The sequence below is a fragment of the Gekko japonicus genome, unplaced genomic scaffold (assembly GCF_001447785.1).
Source record: "Gekko japonicus isolate JY-2015 unplaced genomic scaffold, Gekko_japonicus_V1.1 scaffold280, whole genome shotgun sequence".
In the NCBI taxonomy this organism is placed as follows: domain Eukaryota; kingdom Metazoa; phylum Chordata; class Lepidosauria; order Squamata; family Gekkonidae; genus Gekko; species Gekko japonicus.
Genome location: NW_015173130.1, coordinates 1255607 through 1272192, shown reverse-complemented (window position 1 = coordinate 1272192; position 16586 = coordinate 1255607). Strand labels below are relative to the sequence as shown.

Sequence of the window (16586 nt, the reverse complement as noted above, 5' to 3'; positions counted from 1 at the left end):
AAGGAGTTGGGGACACGCAATCCTTTTCACCATGAGCCAGTGAACCGAATTAGATTACAAAGATCTGAGTAAGAACTCTTATGAATGCATGTGGAACTTAATAATAAAAATGATTTTAATTCTACTTTGAATCTGGCCATGCGTTGAATCTGTCCGTGCTGTTTGACTCAGCATCAGACGGAACATAGAGGCTTAAAAAAATGCTGGGAATTCAGAGAACCTGAGTTTTATTTAATTGGACACAATATTGTTTCTGTAGAGGCCAATATTTTGTGGTTGCTAATTGAACAACAAATGACTTTGCAGGTGTCAGCTAGCTGCCATATCTGTGTTGTTTCCCTTCCCTCTTCCCCGCTTTGCTTGCAGCTCAGCACCTTGCTGTAAACATGCCAGGGAGCCGTGGGAACTAGACGTTGTTATCAGTCTGGCCTTGTGTATTAGGGGGACCTTGGGATCCACCTTCAGTGTGAATTTTTCTGCTCTCAGGAAACCATGGGACTCTCCCGCTCATTATGTAATATCCCGCCGGGAGGTTTCCCACGCGTGCGCTCGAAGTTCATTTGCTTAGCTAATGGCCTTGCCCAGCAGGATGTTCCCGCCTTCTAGTTATTCCTAACAATGATCCTGTAGACATCGTACCAGCCTTGTATACTAATAAACATAACGCTTCAGGAGAAACGTGTATGAAGAGTTACTTGCTGTGGAACCCGACAGGAGGTCAGAAAATATTTGATAGTAGCGATAGCTTGACAGATCTCTAAACTCCATTAATATTTTAATTGTTTCCTGTACATGATGTTGGTTGAACAAACAGTAATGCAAGTAAGCATGAACCTGCTGAGACTATTGGTACAACGCTGTAGCAATATATTGGTATTTTAGTGCCATTTTTTAAAAAAGGCAAGATGCTGTGATGATACCACCAATGATGACAGCACCCTCCCTTGAAAATCCTCATTATTTAAGGAGTGTGCGGAAGAAAATAAACTGACTCCACAGCTGTGAAAATGCAGAGGAAGGGCAGAGGTGTGGAAGAACGATGCCCAGACTGATTCCATTGCTTGTGGATCGACTGCCAAGAAGAGCAGGAGCAAGTCAAGCATGCAGAAAAGCCCAATGACTCTACAGTTTGTAATGCGGTATTTCACCACTATCTGTTGGTGCCTCTTCCAGCACACAAAAGTTGCTGTATTGCCATTTCCATCCCTGTTTATGACCAGCTACACTCTTGGACCAACAATGTGCCTGCAAAACCCAGCACTTAGATGCAGTTACAGGCACAGAAGCAAGAAGGACAAAATAGTGGCCCAACCTATAGCAAGTGCAATGATCCAAAACATCTTTTTAGGTCTTAATCACTTCAGCTTTATTGTACATTACGTAAAACGTCTTAATAGTAGCCAAGAGAAACGGGATTCCCCAATGAGCGACAGGATGCAAGAACCTTTCTAACCGAAGATACGTTCAGCCGAAATATATGTTAAATGCTGTAAATCGCCTGTGTTAAAAACTGTCCCTTTGTAGCAGCCTATGACAAGTGTTAGATCCACTGTTTATCAAAAGAGGTATGTATATCAAGGCTTGCCTGCATTGCCACTGGGTTGAGCAGTACCTGCTCCTCACTTTGACAAATAAAATCTATGTAGCCATATAGCGTACAAACTAAAAGCTCCCATGCGTATTGCTTAGCTTTTTTTTTGCTTTCTTTTTGGCATTACAAATTTAAAAAAAAAAAACCACGCACACAACGATGTGGGACGTTACAAAATGCGTGTAAGCGTCAACTTATTTCAACCCCCCAAAAAGCAAATCCATGCGTGAATTTTTCGTTCCAGCGGCAGCAGGAAGAGGGGAGGGGCAATCAATCGGACCATGCTGTAGGAGTGCTGTCCTAAGAGCTAAAACGCTGCAGCACTGAATGCTGGGAATCCAATGCAGTGGTGGAGACACACTGTGGCCAGACTCTACTTCTCCGGGTTGCCTGCTTGTATTTCCTGCAGGTAGGCATCAATGATATGTGGGGGCACTCCTTGCATTAGCAGTCGGAAGAACGAGACCCCACCTATGGACAAGGAATGGAAACAATAGTTAAAGTGACCAAGATGAAAGGTGTTTTTCAGACCTGAGTGCCAACTATAAAGAACCCCTGTTTCTAAACACATGTAATGGGATGGGTGGAATATGGCATGATTTCAACAAAACAACTGTATGAATAGGTTGAATTGCAGCCGTGATTTCTTTTTTATGTGAGGCACCTGGTATTTTTGGCCACTGTGTGACAGTGTTAGACTGGATGGGCCATTGGCCTGATCCACCATTAGCTTCTCTTATGTTCTTAATAGTCTCTTTGAGGAGCACGGCCATCAGGAATTCTTATGTTCTATTTATCGCCGAAATGGTGAAGTCCAAAGGACAAAGAAGAATCAGAGCAGAAGTTATGGTCGCCCTGGGGCTGTTCCCAGAAATGGTCACCTCATGGTGGAGGATACTTGTCTTAGCCAAAGATCTACAAGTACTTATCGGGGGGGTGAGTCGTTCCAGCTGTTCCCCTGCTTGGAATTGCCTCCATGGTAGATTACCAGAGCCCATTCCATATTCAGCAGGGGCTCCCACTTTGTGGAACAGGCTGCTAGAGGATGTAAAGTTTTCAGGGGGTGCTGTAATGCCATTTTATTTACTAAGGCTATTTATATACTAAGGCTAAGGCTCTTGCCCTATGAAATGGCTTGTCCAAGAAGGTCAGGCAACCACCCATTCTCCTGGCCTTCCGCAAACTATACAAAATTGAACTATCCCAAGAGGGCTTTTCTGTGCAAAGGGCAGGGTTGCACTGTACAAAATGGTTTTACAAACTTGCTTGGATAAATGATTATAGAGATTGTGGTCTATACTGGTGTGTACAGCTTATTGTAAATAGGATCCTATTATGTAATTTCTGTACCACTTAATGTGTTTTGTTAATATTTATATTATGCTTCCGTTTTCTGGTGGTTCCAGACTTCTAACATCCTAATGCACTGGTTACTGAATGTCCCATTTTGTTGATTGAACTGGCTGACTATGTGTAATCCACCTTGAGTCCCTATGAGAAAGGTGGATGACAAATAACGTAAATAGATAAATTATGAGGCATCTAAGCTGCAGGCATTTTCTGAAGGAGAGCAGGTAATTTTTAATTTATTAAAATATGCCTACCACATCTTTCCCTCTTGGGCTTAATGGGGTTTATTATATTGTATCAGTTTGGAATTAGAGGCCACCTTGAGCTGCAAGGGAGTGGCAAGGGTATAAATATTTCAAAAATAAGTCTCCCTTTCCACCTTCCTTATGGGAATGTGAGTGAACATATGTAGGATGATGCCACAGATCTATATGACGAATACTTGCAGTGGGACAGAGAACAGATCACGATAGTCACAGCCAGAGGTCATTGGGGGGGGGAACGCAGGGGAACGCAGTTCCCCCGGGTGAGGTATGGGGGGCGGGGCACATGACAAAGCCCCGCCCCCTGCTTCTGGCCGCCCCGCTTCCAGCCCTCATTCAGCCAGGAGGAGGCAGGAGAAGAGGGAGGGTAAGTTGCTTCCTCCCCGCCTCTCCCCACCCCTTCCTGCCCGGGGCCAGGGAGGGCCTTGGCGGGGCTTCCTCGCACTCCCACTGGCCTTGCAGGTCCACCGCCGGGCCCCTGATGTCAGGGGGTGTGGCATATGCTAATGAGTTATGCTAATGAGTTCCCCTAGCTCTTTTTCTACGAAATGACCCCTGGTCACAGCCGGGATATTAGCCTGCTCAGCCACCTGAGAACTCATAGAAGCCTGAAAGAGTGGAGCTAGGGAGGTGGTGGGTGGGTTCCCAGTTGTTCTCTTACGTTTCTCATAGGCCCCCAGAAGGTAGTACTTATTTCCCAAGTCAATGTGTTTAATAGAGATGATGTACCAGTGATGACTACCAGTAACAGTAATAACTATGCTAATTCCTTCATTTAGTATGCTTCTTGCCGATGTTCCCATTTCCTCAAGACTGGAATTCAATACATAATTGCTGTGCTAGAAGCGTGGCACCACCCGTAGATTACACAAATGGGATTTGGGGGCCGCGTGTTTTCCCCACACTTAGGTGCAAGAAGGCCAGTGCTTCTCAAAATAAGGCTTGCCTCCCTAGAGGGATGGATTCATAGCGAAGTGAAGCCTTGCACTTCTCCCTGAATTCTCCCAGTGAGGGTCATGATTAGACCAAGAGAAAGGAGGACCTATTTTATAACAGCAGAATGGCACATTTGAAGCCTCTAGACCAGGGGTCCCCACTGTGGTGCCCGTGGGTGCCATGGTGTCCACCGACAGCTTTCCCGCCACCCACTGTTTTGAGAAAGTGGGTGGGGGCATGTGGGGCTCCTGCCCAGTACTAGGGCTGCCAAGTGGGGGCGGGTGGCGGGTAAACCCCCGCTTCGGAGGCCTGATTTCCGCCGCCACAGAATCGGGCCCCGGGGGGAACTCCGCCCCCTGAAGCCCAGCGTGGCTGCGTCACCAGAGGTGACGCAACCATGTCAATCACGTTGGGGGCATGGCCCCGATCGTCGGAGGGAAAACTCTATGGTATTTTCACCGGTGAGAACATTTCACTCGGCAACCCTACCCAGTACAGCTTCTTGATTGGCCACTGGCGATATGACTGGCTGTTTCATTGTTTCAGTGGCAGGTTCTATTGGTTCTATTCTATCTCTCTCTTCTTTCCCATTGTATTTTTGGTAAATTACTCCCCTTTCCCCCTTCACTTGTGCTTCCTCTGTGTACGTATGTGTGGGGCTCCATCTTGCATGGCAGCCATTTTGTGCTTGCGCCTACCACCCTGTGTTAGAATTTCAAATGTGCCCATAGGCTCAGAAAGGTTGGGGACCCCTGCTCTAGATGGTCACATCCCAAAATACATTCAGCAATTAATACCTGTAACAGTGCCACCTAACCATGCGGAGAGGCGACAGTGACCAACCCATCTTGAAAGTTTCCTGCACACAGATATTGTCACTGTTGGTGTGGGATGGCACTATGGGGAACCAGTTATTAGTGCTGTTCCAGTCACTTAGAAACAGATCCCAGACTGCTTGCCCATGACTGCAAACAGTTTTGGGGTTTAATCATCTTTCTCCCTTTTTGAACAGTTTCTTGATTCCCTAGAATGTCTGTAAAGCATACTGAGGCCCCATGAGGCAGAGGGGTTATATGCATGGGTCTTCATTATACGACCTGAATTCTAAATTCAAAACCGTGATTCCCTTGGTTTTCTGGATCTTGTCATGGGGTAAAAATTGGAGAATTCCTGCTATAAAACCAAGCTTCTTAGAATTGCCACCATTTCTTGCAAGCATGAGCACTGATAAACAAAAACTTACCTTTAGGTGTTTTCATGTACAGTACTATGAATCTAAAACACAAGGACCTTTCAAAGATGAACTGCTTCCTGTACACGTTTTGCTTGACCAAGGAGTCATTTACCATTGACCCTTCAGAGTGGAAGTTTTCCAAGTTTAAGCAAATGCAAATGGCATTTCTGTGCCATCTCCTCTATCCAGCTAAAGCCACATGGCTTATTTGAATCAAGGAAGCTAAGGCATGTCATTGAAGTTTTTTTTAATGATCTCTTGCACTATGCATTCTTAACCTTCAGTGAACGTAGAAGACAGACATGGGGGGGGGGGGACTGGCATGCTTTTAAAGCATTCTTTAAATTTACTACAGTGCATTTTTTTTTACCAAAATCATTCACTTTTCAAGTAAAATTAGGTAACAATTGGTATCAATAGCATCATTTCTTTAGGCGTCTGGACCTAGAGGCAAATAACTAGATGCTCAAGTGCTCTGATAACTGGGCGTGTTTATTTATGTAGAATAAGCTGTTAACCTGGCTTGTGCTTTATCATGTCCTGCCAAAGCATTTATATATGCAGTTAATAAGTAGTTGCATCGCTGCAGGGAATTTGCTATCACAAGCACTTATTCAGCAGTAGTTGGTTAATTAAGAGCGCAGTAATATAAAGTCAGTTTATTACAATCGTTGGTTTTGATAGCCTCATTTTCATTAAGTGACGTAATGAAAATTATGCCATACGTCAGTAGGCTTTGTATGACGTGACAACAGACATAAGCTTCATATGCAGGGACCATATGAAAGCTTACCTTAGATGACATTATACATTCAAAAATCCTTACTGCGCAACTAAGGGAAAGAGAGAGAGAGAAGTTGTAAGCACTTAACTCGCTAACACAGAAGTACTGAACTCGCTGAGTGAAATTATGTTCACAATTATGATAAGATGATGTTTTAATCCTTAGTCATGTAAAACATGTGAGAGAGAAAAAGAGGGAACAAAGCAAATGGAAAGTCAAATAGGCAAAGGAGGGGAAGTCTAGCACCACTTCAACATCATCATTAATACATGAAGCTTTATTAATTATGCACAAAACACAAATGATTGGCTCTGGCAGCTAATCCAGAGGACGCCGTGGAGCCAATCAGATTGTGCCACTAACCCTGAACCAAAATTTCCAACTAAACTAAAGCATATATATGTATATGTATATATATCTATCTATATAGTGAGAGAGTGAGAGATGCTAGGTGTTTCTCAGTGCCGTAAAAAAGCCACACAAATAGATATACATATATATGCTGAAACGAAAAGGCAAAATTATCAAGTATAACGACACAGATTATAGGTTACGTGAGGTGCTGTGGCAGTTCTCTACAGAGTTTCTCCAGGGTCCTGTTTATTTCAATGGGCTTCAACTGGAGTAACTCTGCATTGGACTATGCTATTAGTCCTGTATACTTTTGCAAACAAGACCCATATTATTTAAGAACTAATATATATTCTGTGTGCATTTCAGGGACAGTAAGCAGTAGCCTTAAAAAGAAATACTCACGCTAGGCAGAAGAATTAGTATATATTATTACAGTTTTTCCTTTAAAAGATTTAGTTTCAGGATTGTAAATATGATTACCACCAACCTGTGTGTTCATTTCTGTCTTTTAAAAAAAAATTGATAACATGTTCAGAAGGTCAACATTCATTATTGATTCTAAGAAGGTTCCAATCCTTCTGAATGTTCAGATAGGCCCAATTCAGACTGATAATGCTACTTGATGCTTAAGCCAATTATTTTAGAACTTGGATGTATAACTACACAGACACAATAGATGTTCATGCCTAAATCTTTGCTAAACTGAATGTTAGTTCCTAGGTTCTTGATTAATTTGGCCTTCTTTGCTCATGCCACAGCAAGTATGGCATAGAGCAACCATATACTCTAAGAGCAAATATGAAAAACACACTTCTCATGCAAACACATTCTATGTGAGAAGAGAGGAATGAAATGGAAGGTAAGGCCTAGTGGAATACGCTTTTAGAAACCTGTTTCTGCCCCGCCAAGAAGATTGGTTCTCCTGGGGTAATTACTCCATGATATATCACTGCAGAATTAGAATATTTGTACCAGTATTTAATCTCAGTTGAAATTATTTTGCATTTACTCTTGAACAATTTAAGTTTTTTTTAAAAAATAAAATGTTAATACCCATGATACTTTTCTTAGCAGCTTTTCTGACAATCAAAAATATAATTAAATCTAGATTCACATAGTAGAGCATAATCAGTGATGTCACAATAGCAACACAACAGCCCCATTTCTTAGGTTACAGTCCTCAGACCATCATCTGGAGTAGTCATCTTCCAATGGCAGGAATAATTGGCTAGCCATGTGCAGGCTTGAGGAATGGTCCAAATCTCCTTGGTCATTTCAGAACCTTCTTGAATCAACTGCAGCTTTCTTCATTAATTTCAATGAGATTTCTTAGTTCTTTCAGCTGCCAAAAACGGCTTTTGCAAAAACAAACAAAACTAGACAAACATAATGGGTTAGCTCCAGCTATGGTTTCCAGGCCCTCCTGGCCACCAATGGGGGATAGGCAGGTAGGGTTGCCAGATCCAGGCTGGGAAACTCCTGGATATTTGGAGATGGAGCCTGGGGAGGACGGGGACCTCGGTGGGGACTGGGGAACAATGCCACAGAGCCCACCCTCCAAAGCATCCATTTTCTCCAGGGGAACTGAGTCGTGCAGACTCCAGGGGAACTGGAGTGAAGACTGAATCGTGGGCTGGAACAACATTGATGCTTTCCCTGTGTAAAGCAGGAACATTTTTCATGTTACTCCTAGGACAAGAAGGAGCTCAAGGAATCTCAAACTGCAACTGGTGCAGATAAGTGCCAGTGATGATAATATATGTCCTCCAGAAGCAGGGGTCATTTGGGGGGGGACGCGGGGGGACGCCATCCCCCCCGGGTGAGGTGCGGGAGGGCGGGGCCTGGAGCTCCCTGCTGGTGCCCGCTGGAGGTCGCCGCCGGCTGTGGGGAGGACACACTTCCGGTGATGTCAGGGGGTGTGGCATATGCTAATGAGTTATGCTAATGAGTCCTCCTAGCTCTTTTTCTACGAAATGACCCCTGTCCAGAAGTCTTTAAAAGATATAATCAGCAGCAGAAGCAAATAAAGAAAGGCTGAGTAAGCAATTCTTCTAGTACTGGTAAGTAACCCAATAGTGGCAGTGGTAGGGGAATGCACCCACCAATGAGAATTTGTTTAAACATAGACAGTACAAGTGGACAGTACAAGTGGATACATAATTCAGTGTTACTGCAGCTCATTATTTTCAGAGCCATAGGAGTCAAACCCATTGACACTGCCACTGTAAAAAAACCACTGTTGAGTCAGAGAGACCTCTGGGACTGCTGGTTATGAGGAAAGCATCTCCATGCTCACTCAATTTGTCAGGAATGAATGTTGATCAACTGACTCAGGGATGGGTTTGTGAACCAACCAGTAAGTAAGAGGGCTGGTGTCTTGGGCTGACAAAGCACAGTGTCAAATACCAACAGGAGGGCAGGTGGGAGAGACCATAAAGGGGGGGGGCACACAACTCAGAGTTGAGATATTCACAAGAATTTTTTTCTTTTTGCCTGTTGCGAAGCAAAACTAAATTCATGTGTTCAGTGCCTCTAAACATTAAAAAACAAGGGAGGCTGGTGTATCAAGAAGAAGAATACTCTGTTATACATTTAAGTGCATAACATGAATGAAAAGCTATGAGTCTATAGATTTTTAGAGCTAATAATGTAGGAGTTACTGGAGACATGAAAATCTTCCTGTACTGGAATTTTTACCTGGTGTAGGGAGCAAGACATTACAAATGGGATTCCAGAAAGGTGACTCAGCGGGGTGAGAATTAAGACGGTGGAGCTTAGACTTATGACAACAGGCTTAGTCTAACCTGACCCTTAAGGCCTAAAAATAAGTGAAATGGCTTTTCAGCAGCTAATTTTTGCTCCCGTGGAGTGGCAAAGTGAGTTTTACCTGGAATGGGGGATCACTTCCAAGTACTGAAAAGGGTATTAATTTATTTTGTCAGATATTATAATCATCTACATGTTTAATGTACAATGATAGATCGATAATGTACAAAGACAGACATTTTGTGACATGGTTAATCTCTATCCTATTTGCACTGCTGGACAAGATGAATAAGACAGTTAATTACAGTCCAAAGCCAGTAGGACTGCAATATCCAAATAACACAATACATAAATGAAACTTGTTTATATTACCAGTGAATGACACATTTGATCTTTAATAGTATAACTTAAAATAAATACAGGGCTGGATCCCACAACTCCTTTTCACTGTGTTGAATCCTATGACACCCTTTTACCAGGTGTGCCTCCAACAGAGAAAGACTTTTCTCCAACAAAAACAGCCATTCGGATTGCAGAAAGTCTTTCTCTGTTGAAGGAAGTCTGAGAGCCACACTACACATCACAACATATGTGAGTCCACCATGGAAACTCACAACCATATTGCAGCTGCAGGTTCCTGGTGGGAACTCATTTAAAAGTGCTGCAACAGCCTGATTTGAATCAGAACCATGGTGTGTGTGTGTGTGTGCTTGCTTTTGCCACTCATGCTGCTTTCCCAAACCAAAATGGTACTGGGGGATGTTATTTGCCTCATTTGGGGGCTGAACACAGAAGTGTTCTGTATAAGCAGAGCTCCCCAGTGGGGCAAAGAACATCTGCTGACCTTGTTTCAGCTTGAGAAAATAGCATGGAGGGAAGGTAGGAGCCCCCTCCTCTCACTATGTGGTCTTGATCCACATCTGGCCACTGAGGCACTTTCAAATGGAGTTCTCACTGGGAACTCACAGCTGCAATATGGTTGCAAGTCCCTGTGGTGGACTGACATATGTTGTAATGTGTGGTTTGGCTTTAGTAGAAAAGAGTCAGAGGATCCAACCCCACGCTTTCAGACTATTCACCACTAAATTAAGCTCCTTTTCTGATCTACAGATATACTGAAAGAAATTTTCTTTCATACTAGATGTCATAAATCTACCGAAATAGTGTTAGCTTTTTATATAAACAAAATTACTGATATTTAAACATTTGACTGATTGATATAAATGAGTTTTAAGCTTTGCAAATGTGATCATATTTAGTTTCAGAACTGGTATACGTATTTCATATATTTCTATTATACTTTTTTTGTAGTTTTGAAGAAAAAAAGGAAAATCCTTTTTTGATACCTAGAGCTCGCTTCTCCATCGTAAAAGCACAGCAAGGTACCCAGTAGCTGGCTATACAACAGTGTAATACAAATCTAGAGTCCATATGTCTGTGTCTGAACATGCATGCTGCACTAAAATTAAAGTATTCCTACTGAGGTCAACACAAGTATAAAATGTATTGAGACAGTAAAGATCAAGTTATAGTTTTCTTTTCTATTGTACATTGGACTTCATGCAACTGACATCATCCCTTTATTGCTTTGCCTTATTCAAATATCACATTGAACTCTTCATAGCATCATTGAGGAGTACTGTTGATCTTAAAAAATGTTTTGCAGCTCCAAGAAATGCCTACATATTTCATCAGCATTTTGATAATATTTTCCATGTGATCAGTAAGTCACCAGCAACTGTTTTCTTGTGACTCTCCCCCCATGTAGCAACATGTAGCTCAATGATCGCAGATATCAAAGAAGTAATAGCTGTCTCCCCTGTATATTTTTTCTAGCCATGAATATGTGACTCAAGCTGTATAAGAACTATTGGATCTAGGTGAGACAACCTTACCTTTCACTTCCAATTTGCACTCAACTTCTGCCTCACCAAGTGAGTTGACGGCCTTGCAAGTGTACGTGCCTCCATCGTACGGGTTTGGTTTGCGTATCTCCAAGGAGCACACACCCTGGTTACTGAACATTCTGTACCGTGGGTCATTCATGATGATTATTTTGTTCTTCATCCATGTTATCTTGGGCTGCATGGAAAACACACACGAGAGGTATGAAAGGAAATGCTAAATTCCCTTTTTGCAGTTTTCAATTATATTAGACATTTGTAGCAGGTAAGCAGTTTGGATCGCTCATTTCCATGAATGTTAAGCCCCAAAAGACCCTTTCTTCAAAAGAAGCAGAGAATCATAAATTCTAGGCGGATTCTGAGTGTAGCTCAATACTCCTCCACTGAGGCAGGATTTCAATTCCCTGCCCTCTCAAAGGACTCCCTCTCACTTTTTTTCCTGGCTATCAAGTCACAGCTGATTTATGGTGACCAGTGTTCCCTCTAAGCTGAGTTAGTGTGAGCTAGCTCACAGTTTTTCAGCCTCCAGTTCACACATTTTTGTCTTCGCTCAGGAAGGATGGCTCCAGAGCAAACTAATTTATGCAGTAGCCAAATCGCTGGCTCACAACTTTAAGGCCAGTAGCTCACAAAGTAGGATTTCTGTTCACAAGACTCCACAGCTTAGAGGGAACATTGATGGTGACCCCATGAGGTTTTTAAGGCAAGATATGTTCATAGGTGGTCTGCCATTGCCTGCCTCTGCACAGCAACCCTGGTATTCCTTGGTGGTCTCCCATCCAAATACTGACCAGGATCAACCCTGCTTAGCTTCCCAGATCTAAAAGATCCAAATCAGGGCATGTCCCTCTCATTACACAGGTTAAAACTTGCTTCAAATGATTGTGCCTATATGAAATGAAGCGTATACCTTTAACAACAGCCTGACACACAGAAACCAGTCAAGGAAAGTTCTCCCATCACTGTCTCCATGGAACCTCAGAGTGTCAGGCTCAGAAAAACAACAACAGAGCAGTAGCAGTGCACAAACTGGCAAAACTAAGTATATCCCGATGGTCCAAGGAAGGGGCTGAGTGAACTGCACAAGACAGGAATATGGAGAACCCTTAGGGTTGCCAATACTCTGGAGAGGAAAAAATGGTCCTTTCCCTTTAATAGAGGCTCAATGCGTGGAAATGGGCAGCTGAAACTTTTCATGGCATGGAGGTAAATAACATCACCTGGTTTTAAAAAAAAAGCAATTAAGCCTGTATTAAAGAGACAGGGCGTTTTATTTTCAGGATGCTTTTTGTCAACCCTAAAAAAATGCAGTTGGGTAGTGGTGAGAATACTGTCTGTTTAGCTCTACAATAAAGGGAGTACTCAGGGCTTCATACGCCACCCTTTATCCTAAGATCTGTTCTCTTTTGCAGATAAAGAAATACATGATCACATTCAAAAGAGAGTCAAGATATTTTTCTCTGCCATTTGACATTATTCTGGGGAAAGTCACCTTACCTTAGGGTTTCCTCGGACACTGCAGTTCAAAGTTGCATTGTAACCAGATACAGCATATGTGTTAACTAAAGGCTGAGTAAACATTGGTGGCTCAGTGAAATTGAAGTCCTCATAAACTGGATTTTTGTAGACTTTACCTATAAAAGAGACCCAGAAGTTTAGGAACTGCTGCTGGGAGTGAGTGAGTGAGTGAGTGGGTGGGTGGGTGAGTGGGTGGGTGGGTGGTGACATACATAAACACCTGCATCAATGGCCTCTCCTTCTTTGGAGGTTTTTAAACAGAGGCTAGATGGCCATCTGACAGCAAATGCTGATTCTGTGAACTTAGACAGATCATGAGAAGGGAGGCCAGGAAGGGTTACATCAGTGTTTAGTTCTCGTGGCCTTTTCTTACACGCCCAGGAAAATGCCAATCGCTGCTTTGAGGTCAGGAAGCAATTTTTTTCCAGGCCAGTTATACCAAGGATCCTGGAGGGTTCTTTTTGCCATCTTCTGGGCATGGAGCAGGGGTCACTGGGAGTGTGGGGGGAGGTAGTTGTGAATTTCCTGCATTGTGCAGGGGGTTGGACTAGATGACCCTTGAGGTACCCTCCAACTATATGATTCTACAAAGATGCCTTAAACTGATCCAGACCACTGGTCTATCAAGGTCAGTATTGTCTATTTTGACTGGCAGCTGCTCTCAGCTCAAGATGTTTCACACCTCTTACTGCCTGATCCTTCTTACTGGACCTACTGAGGCCTGGCCCTTGGCCCTTGTGCATATAAAGCAGATACTCTGCTGCTCAGCAGAGACCTTCCCCATTTAGAATCCTTGTTTTGCTGCCTGCAAAATACTTTGAAAAATAGACTGAGAATCTGCTGGTTCTGCATGAAGTGAGAGCCGGCCAAGCAGATCTTTCGACAAAGGCAGTGACAAATATATTGTCCGGAGTTATTTTGGCACTCAGTGTGACTAACATGGGATAAAAACTGCCCTTGCACATACAGCGCTGGTTAAGTCTTCCTAGTGTTCTCAAAATAGGATACTAAGTAGTTTATAGGCTTTGAGGACTGGATGGGTTTTGCGTAATGCACAGTGACAGGCAGTTCTACAATCACTTATCAAAAAGACAAGTCCCAGAAGAATCAGGGTTGACAAGAGAAAATGGACAGGTTGTCTACAGCTGCTGCATGATTAATTTTGTTCCCCCTCTGCCCCTCAGCCTCAGCCTGAATAAGGACCCTCACATGATTACTATTGCCCTTTAAATAAAATGCTGGGACAAATCTGTTCACAGATCTCCCAGAATCCATCCGTTTTGGCCCGTGGCACCATATTTTTACACTGAATTGGCTAACCATCCTTTGCAATCACAGCACTCTCTGTTGTCATTGTCGCATCCTGGCTGAGACCACACATATTTTCAGAGAAGATCCGGAAGTAGTACTCGTTGCCGATGACCAGTTCTGTAATGGTAGCACTGGTTCGGTGGTAGTGTTCGATTACAGTGAACCATTCCTGCAAGACACAAACCGTGGTTTAAGTTTCCTACAGTGTAGTCAGCGAACAGGCAACTGACTTTTTAGAAATACCACCCATGGAAAGGCAACCAAGAAAATAAACAGTAAAGAGTTTAAGGACCTTTATGGGGAAGACTGGGGTCAGACTTCAAAGATATGAGGCAGCAATAAAGAAAAGAGTTTCGTAACGTTAAGTGTATTCACTCAATATGTACAGAGCGGCTCCATTCTGATGATTCTCCAAACTGTGCTTGGAAGGATAGGCAATCAGCCGCAGAGCAGACCTGTGTCCTCTTCCCCACTTTCTTGTGTGCAGCTTCCCTTCCGGTTTCCTAATTTACAGCTTGCCCTGACATCCTAATTAGCAAGCTATGGTTTACATTTCAAACCATTCAAACTCAAATTAAGAAATCATGGTTTTAAGAAGGCTTCATTCTGGCATAGAAAGAAAATGCTACCCAAAGTTTGCTAATACAGACATCTGCACAAACTGTGGTTAGTCATGCTCAGGGCTATTTTTGGGCAGGAACGCACAGGAATGGGGTTCCGGCTGGCTCCCGAGTTGGCCACGCCCAGCAGGAACTCATTAGCATTTAACTGCATTTTATTGCAGCGTATTCTTAAGCTTGGTTTTAGTGATCAAAACGATTGTACAAATGTTGCCTCTTTTTAACCCTGTTGTATTTTCGGTAGTTTTATCATCCGGTTATTGTAATTTATTTTTTTAAGGTTTTATATTGCTGGCTATGCGCTGTGACAATAAAATTCATTCATTCATTCAACTCATTAGCATGATAGGCCACACCCAACAGCAGAAACTCATTAGGACTGGCTACATTCAGGGTGTGTGGCCTAACATGCAAAGGAGTTCCTGCTATAAAAAAAGCCCTGGGTTTTGACAACAAACAAAGTAAGCAGAATAAAAAGCGAAAGGTGGGTGTGGCTGGATGACCACACTTCTGGTGACACGGGGGTGTGGCCTAATGTGCTAATGAGCGGTGCTGTCAGGGGTGTGGCCTAATATGCTAATGAGTTTTGCTGTTGGGTGTGGCCTATTATGCTAATGAGTTCCTGCTGGGCTTTTTCTACAAAAAGAGCCCTGGCCATGCTTAATAGGAGACTGGAAAGGAAGTTGTATGAGAGAGGGGAGGAGGGAGAGGGAGAGTGTAAGCTGGCAGTTTCTTTCTGAATTGTGCCAGAGTCATCCTTTGGCTGCCAAGGGTCAAACTACACTATCTGAGATCCATAACTGGCTCTTGCAATGTTTCTTTAACATTAAAAATGTTTCTTTAACATTAAAAAGCAGGTCTGTGTGCATGTATATGATATGGACCCATGGTCCTCGTGACGTAGATTTTTGTTTATGGGGAGGGGCTGTAGCTCAGTGGTAAAGCATATGAACATCTGCTTTGCACGCAGAAGGTCCCAGGGTCATTTCCAGGTGTTTTTTAAAAAAGGATCAGGTAATGAGAAAGTAAGTTTTTTAAATACCTTGCTTTTCTCTACCTTAAGGAGTCTCAAAGTAGTTTACAATCTCCTTCCCTTACTCTCCTCACAACAATCACCTTGTGAGGTAGGTGGGGCTCAGATAGTTCTGAAAGAACTCTGACTAGCCCAAGGTCACCCAGCAGGCTTCATGCGGAGGAGTGGAGAATCAATCTGGTTCTCTAGAGGCCACCGCTCTTAACCACTACACCACTTTGGCCTTCCCTTGAGACCTGGGTGAGCAGCTGCCACTCTGAGCAAGCAAGACTGAGGCCCTGTTCTCACGAGGGGTTTTGGGTCGGGAGTGGGCCGGATCGGGGGCGCAGCAAACGGGCGCGATCCCACCACAACATCTGGGAAGTGTTGCAGGCCCGTTCCCAATCCGGCCCTTCCCCCGACAGCCCCGCAGCAAACATGAACCACCTACCTAGGTGGTTCATCCGGTAGGTCCGCATCACGGCTGGCCGTGGGATCGCCGGCGCGTCTTGCCGCCGGCGCATCCCCGGCCCCCGGGCGAACTGTGCATGCTCACACATGCGCAGTTCGGCAGCCTCCCCCTCCCACTCGTCTCTTCCTCCCCGGCATCTGATCGTGCCGGGGAGCAACGGCGCGCAGCTCACAGGATCCATGGGATCCCGCCCGCAGCGTCTCTATTTTGGTGCGGCTCTAATTAGCCGCACTTTGACCGGTGTTTTCCCTGCCGTGTGGCAGGGACCTGAGCTTGACAGACCAAAAGGGTCTCATTCAGTAGAGGGCAACTTCAGGTCTTTCCCCTGGAGAAATAAGTCCCCCTTCCCCAACTAGCATTGGTAGGGAAAAAATGGTAGGGTAAATAATGCAGATTCCCATATTGTACTTATTCTTTCTCCATATTGTGCCTAATAAGAACCCTGGTGACAATTTTTCTCAGAGGAACAGT

At 43.8% G+C, this 16586-nt stretch overlaps 1 protein-coding gene across 8 annotated transcripts in view; it reads right to left on the bottom strand.

Moving 5' to 3' along the window:
* Window positions 1-1341: 1341 nt before the first annotated feature.
* The window catches only part of MYBPC1 (myosin binding protein C, slow type), a 134945-nt gene continuing 119700 nt past the window's right edge, over window positions 1342-16586 (bottom strand). For 7 of the 8 annotated variants that reach the window (XM_015422091.1, XM_015422097.1, XM_015422092.1 and 4 more), the window contains 6 exons: window positions 14021-14180; window positions 12680-12816; window positions 11174-11360; window positions 7403-7461; window positions 6168-6207; window positions 1342-2062 (listed from right to left, as the gene is read on the bottom strand). In XM_015422091.1, coding sequence (XP_015277577.1) covers window positions 6187-6207; window positions 7403-7461; window positions 11174-11360; window positions 12680-12816; window positions 14021-14180 — 564 coding nt within the window. In that variant the 3' untranslated portion in view covers window positions 1342-2062; window positions 6168-6186. The remainder of the gene's footprint in view (window positions 2063-6167; window positions 6208-7402; window positions 7462-11173; window positions 11361-12679; window positions 12817-14020; window positions 14181-16586) is intronic. The other variant, XM_015422094.1, reaches the window with a different exon arrangement.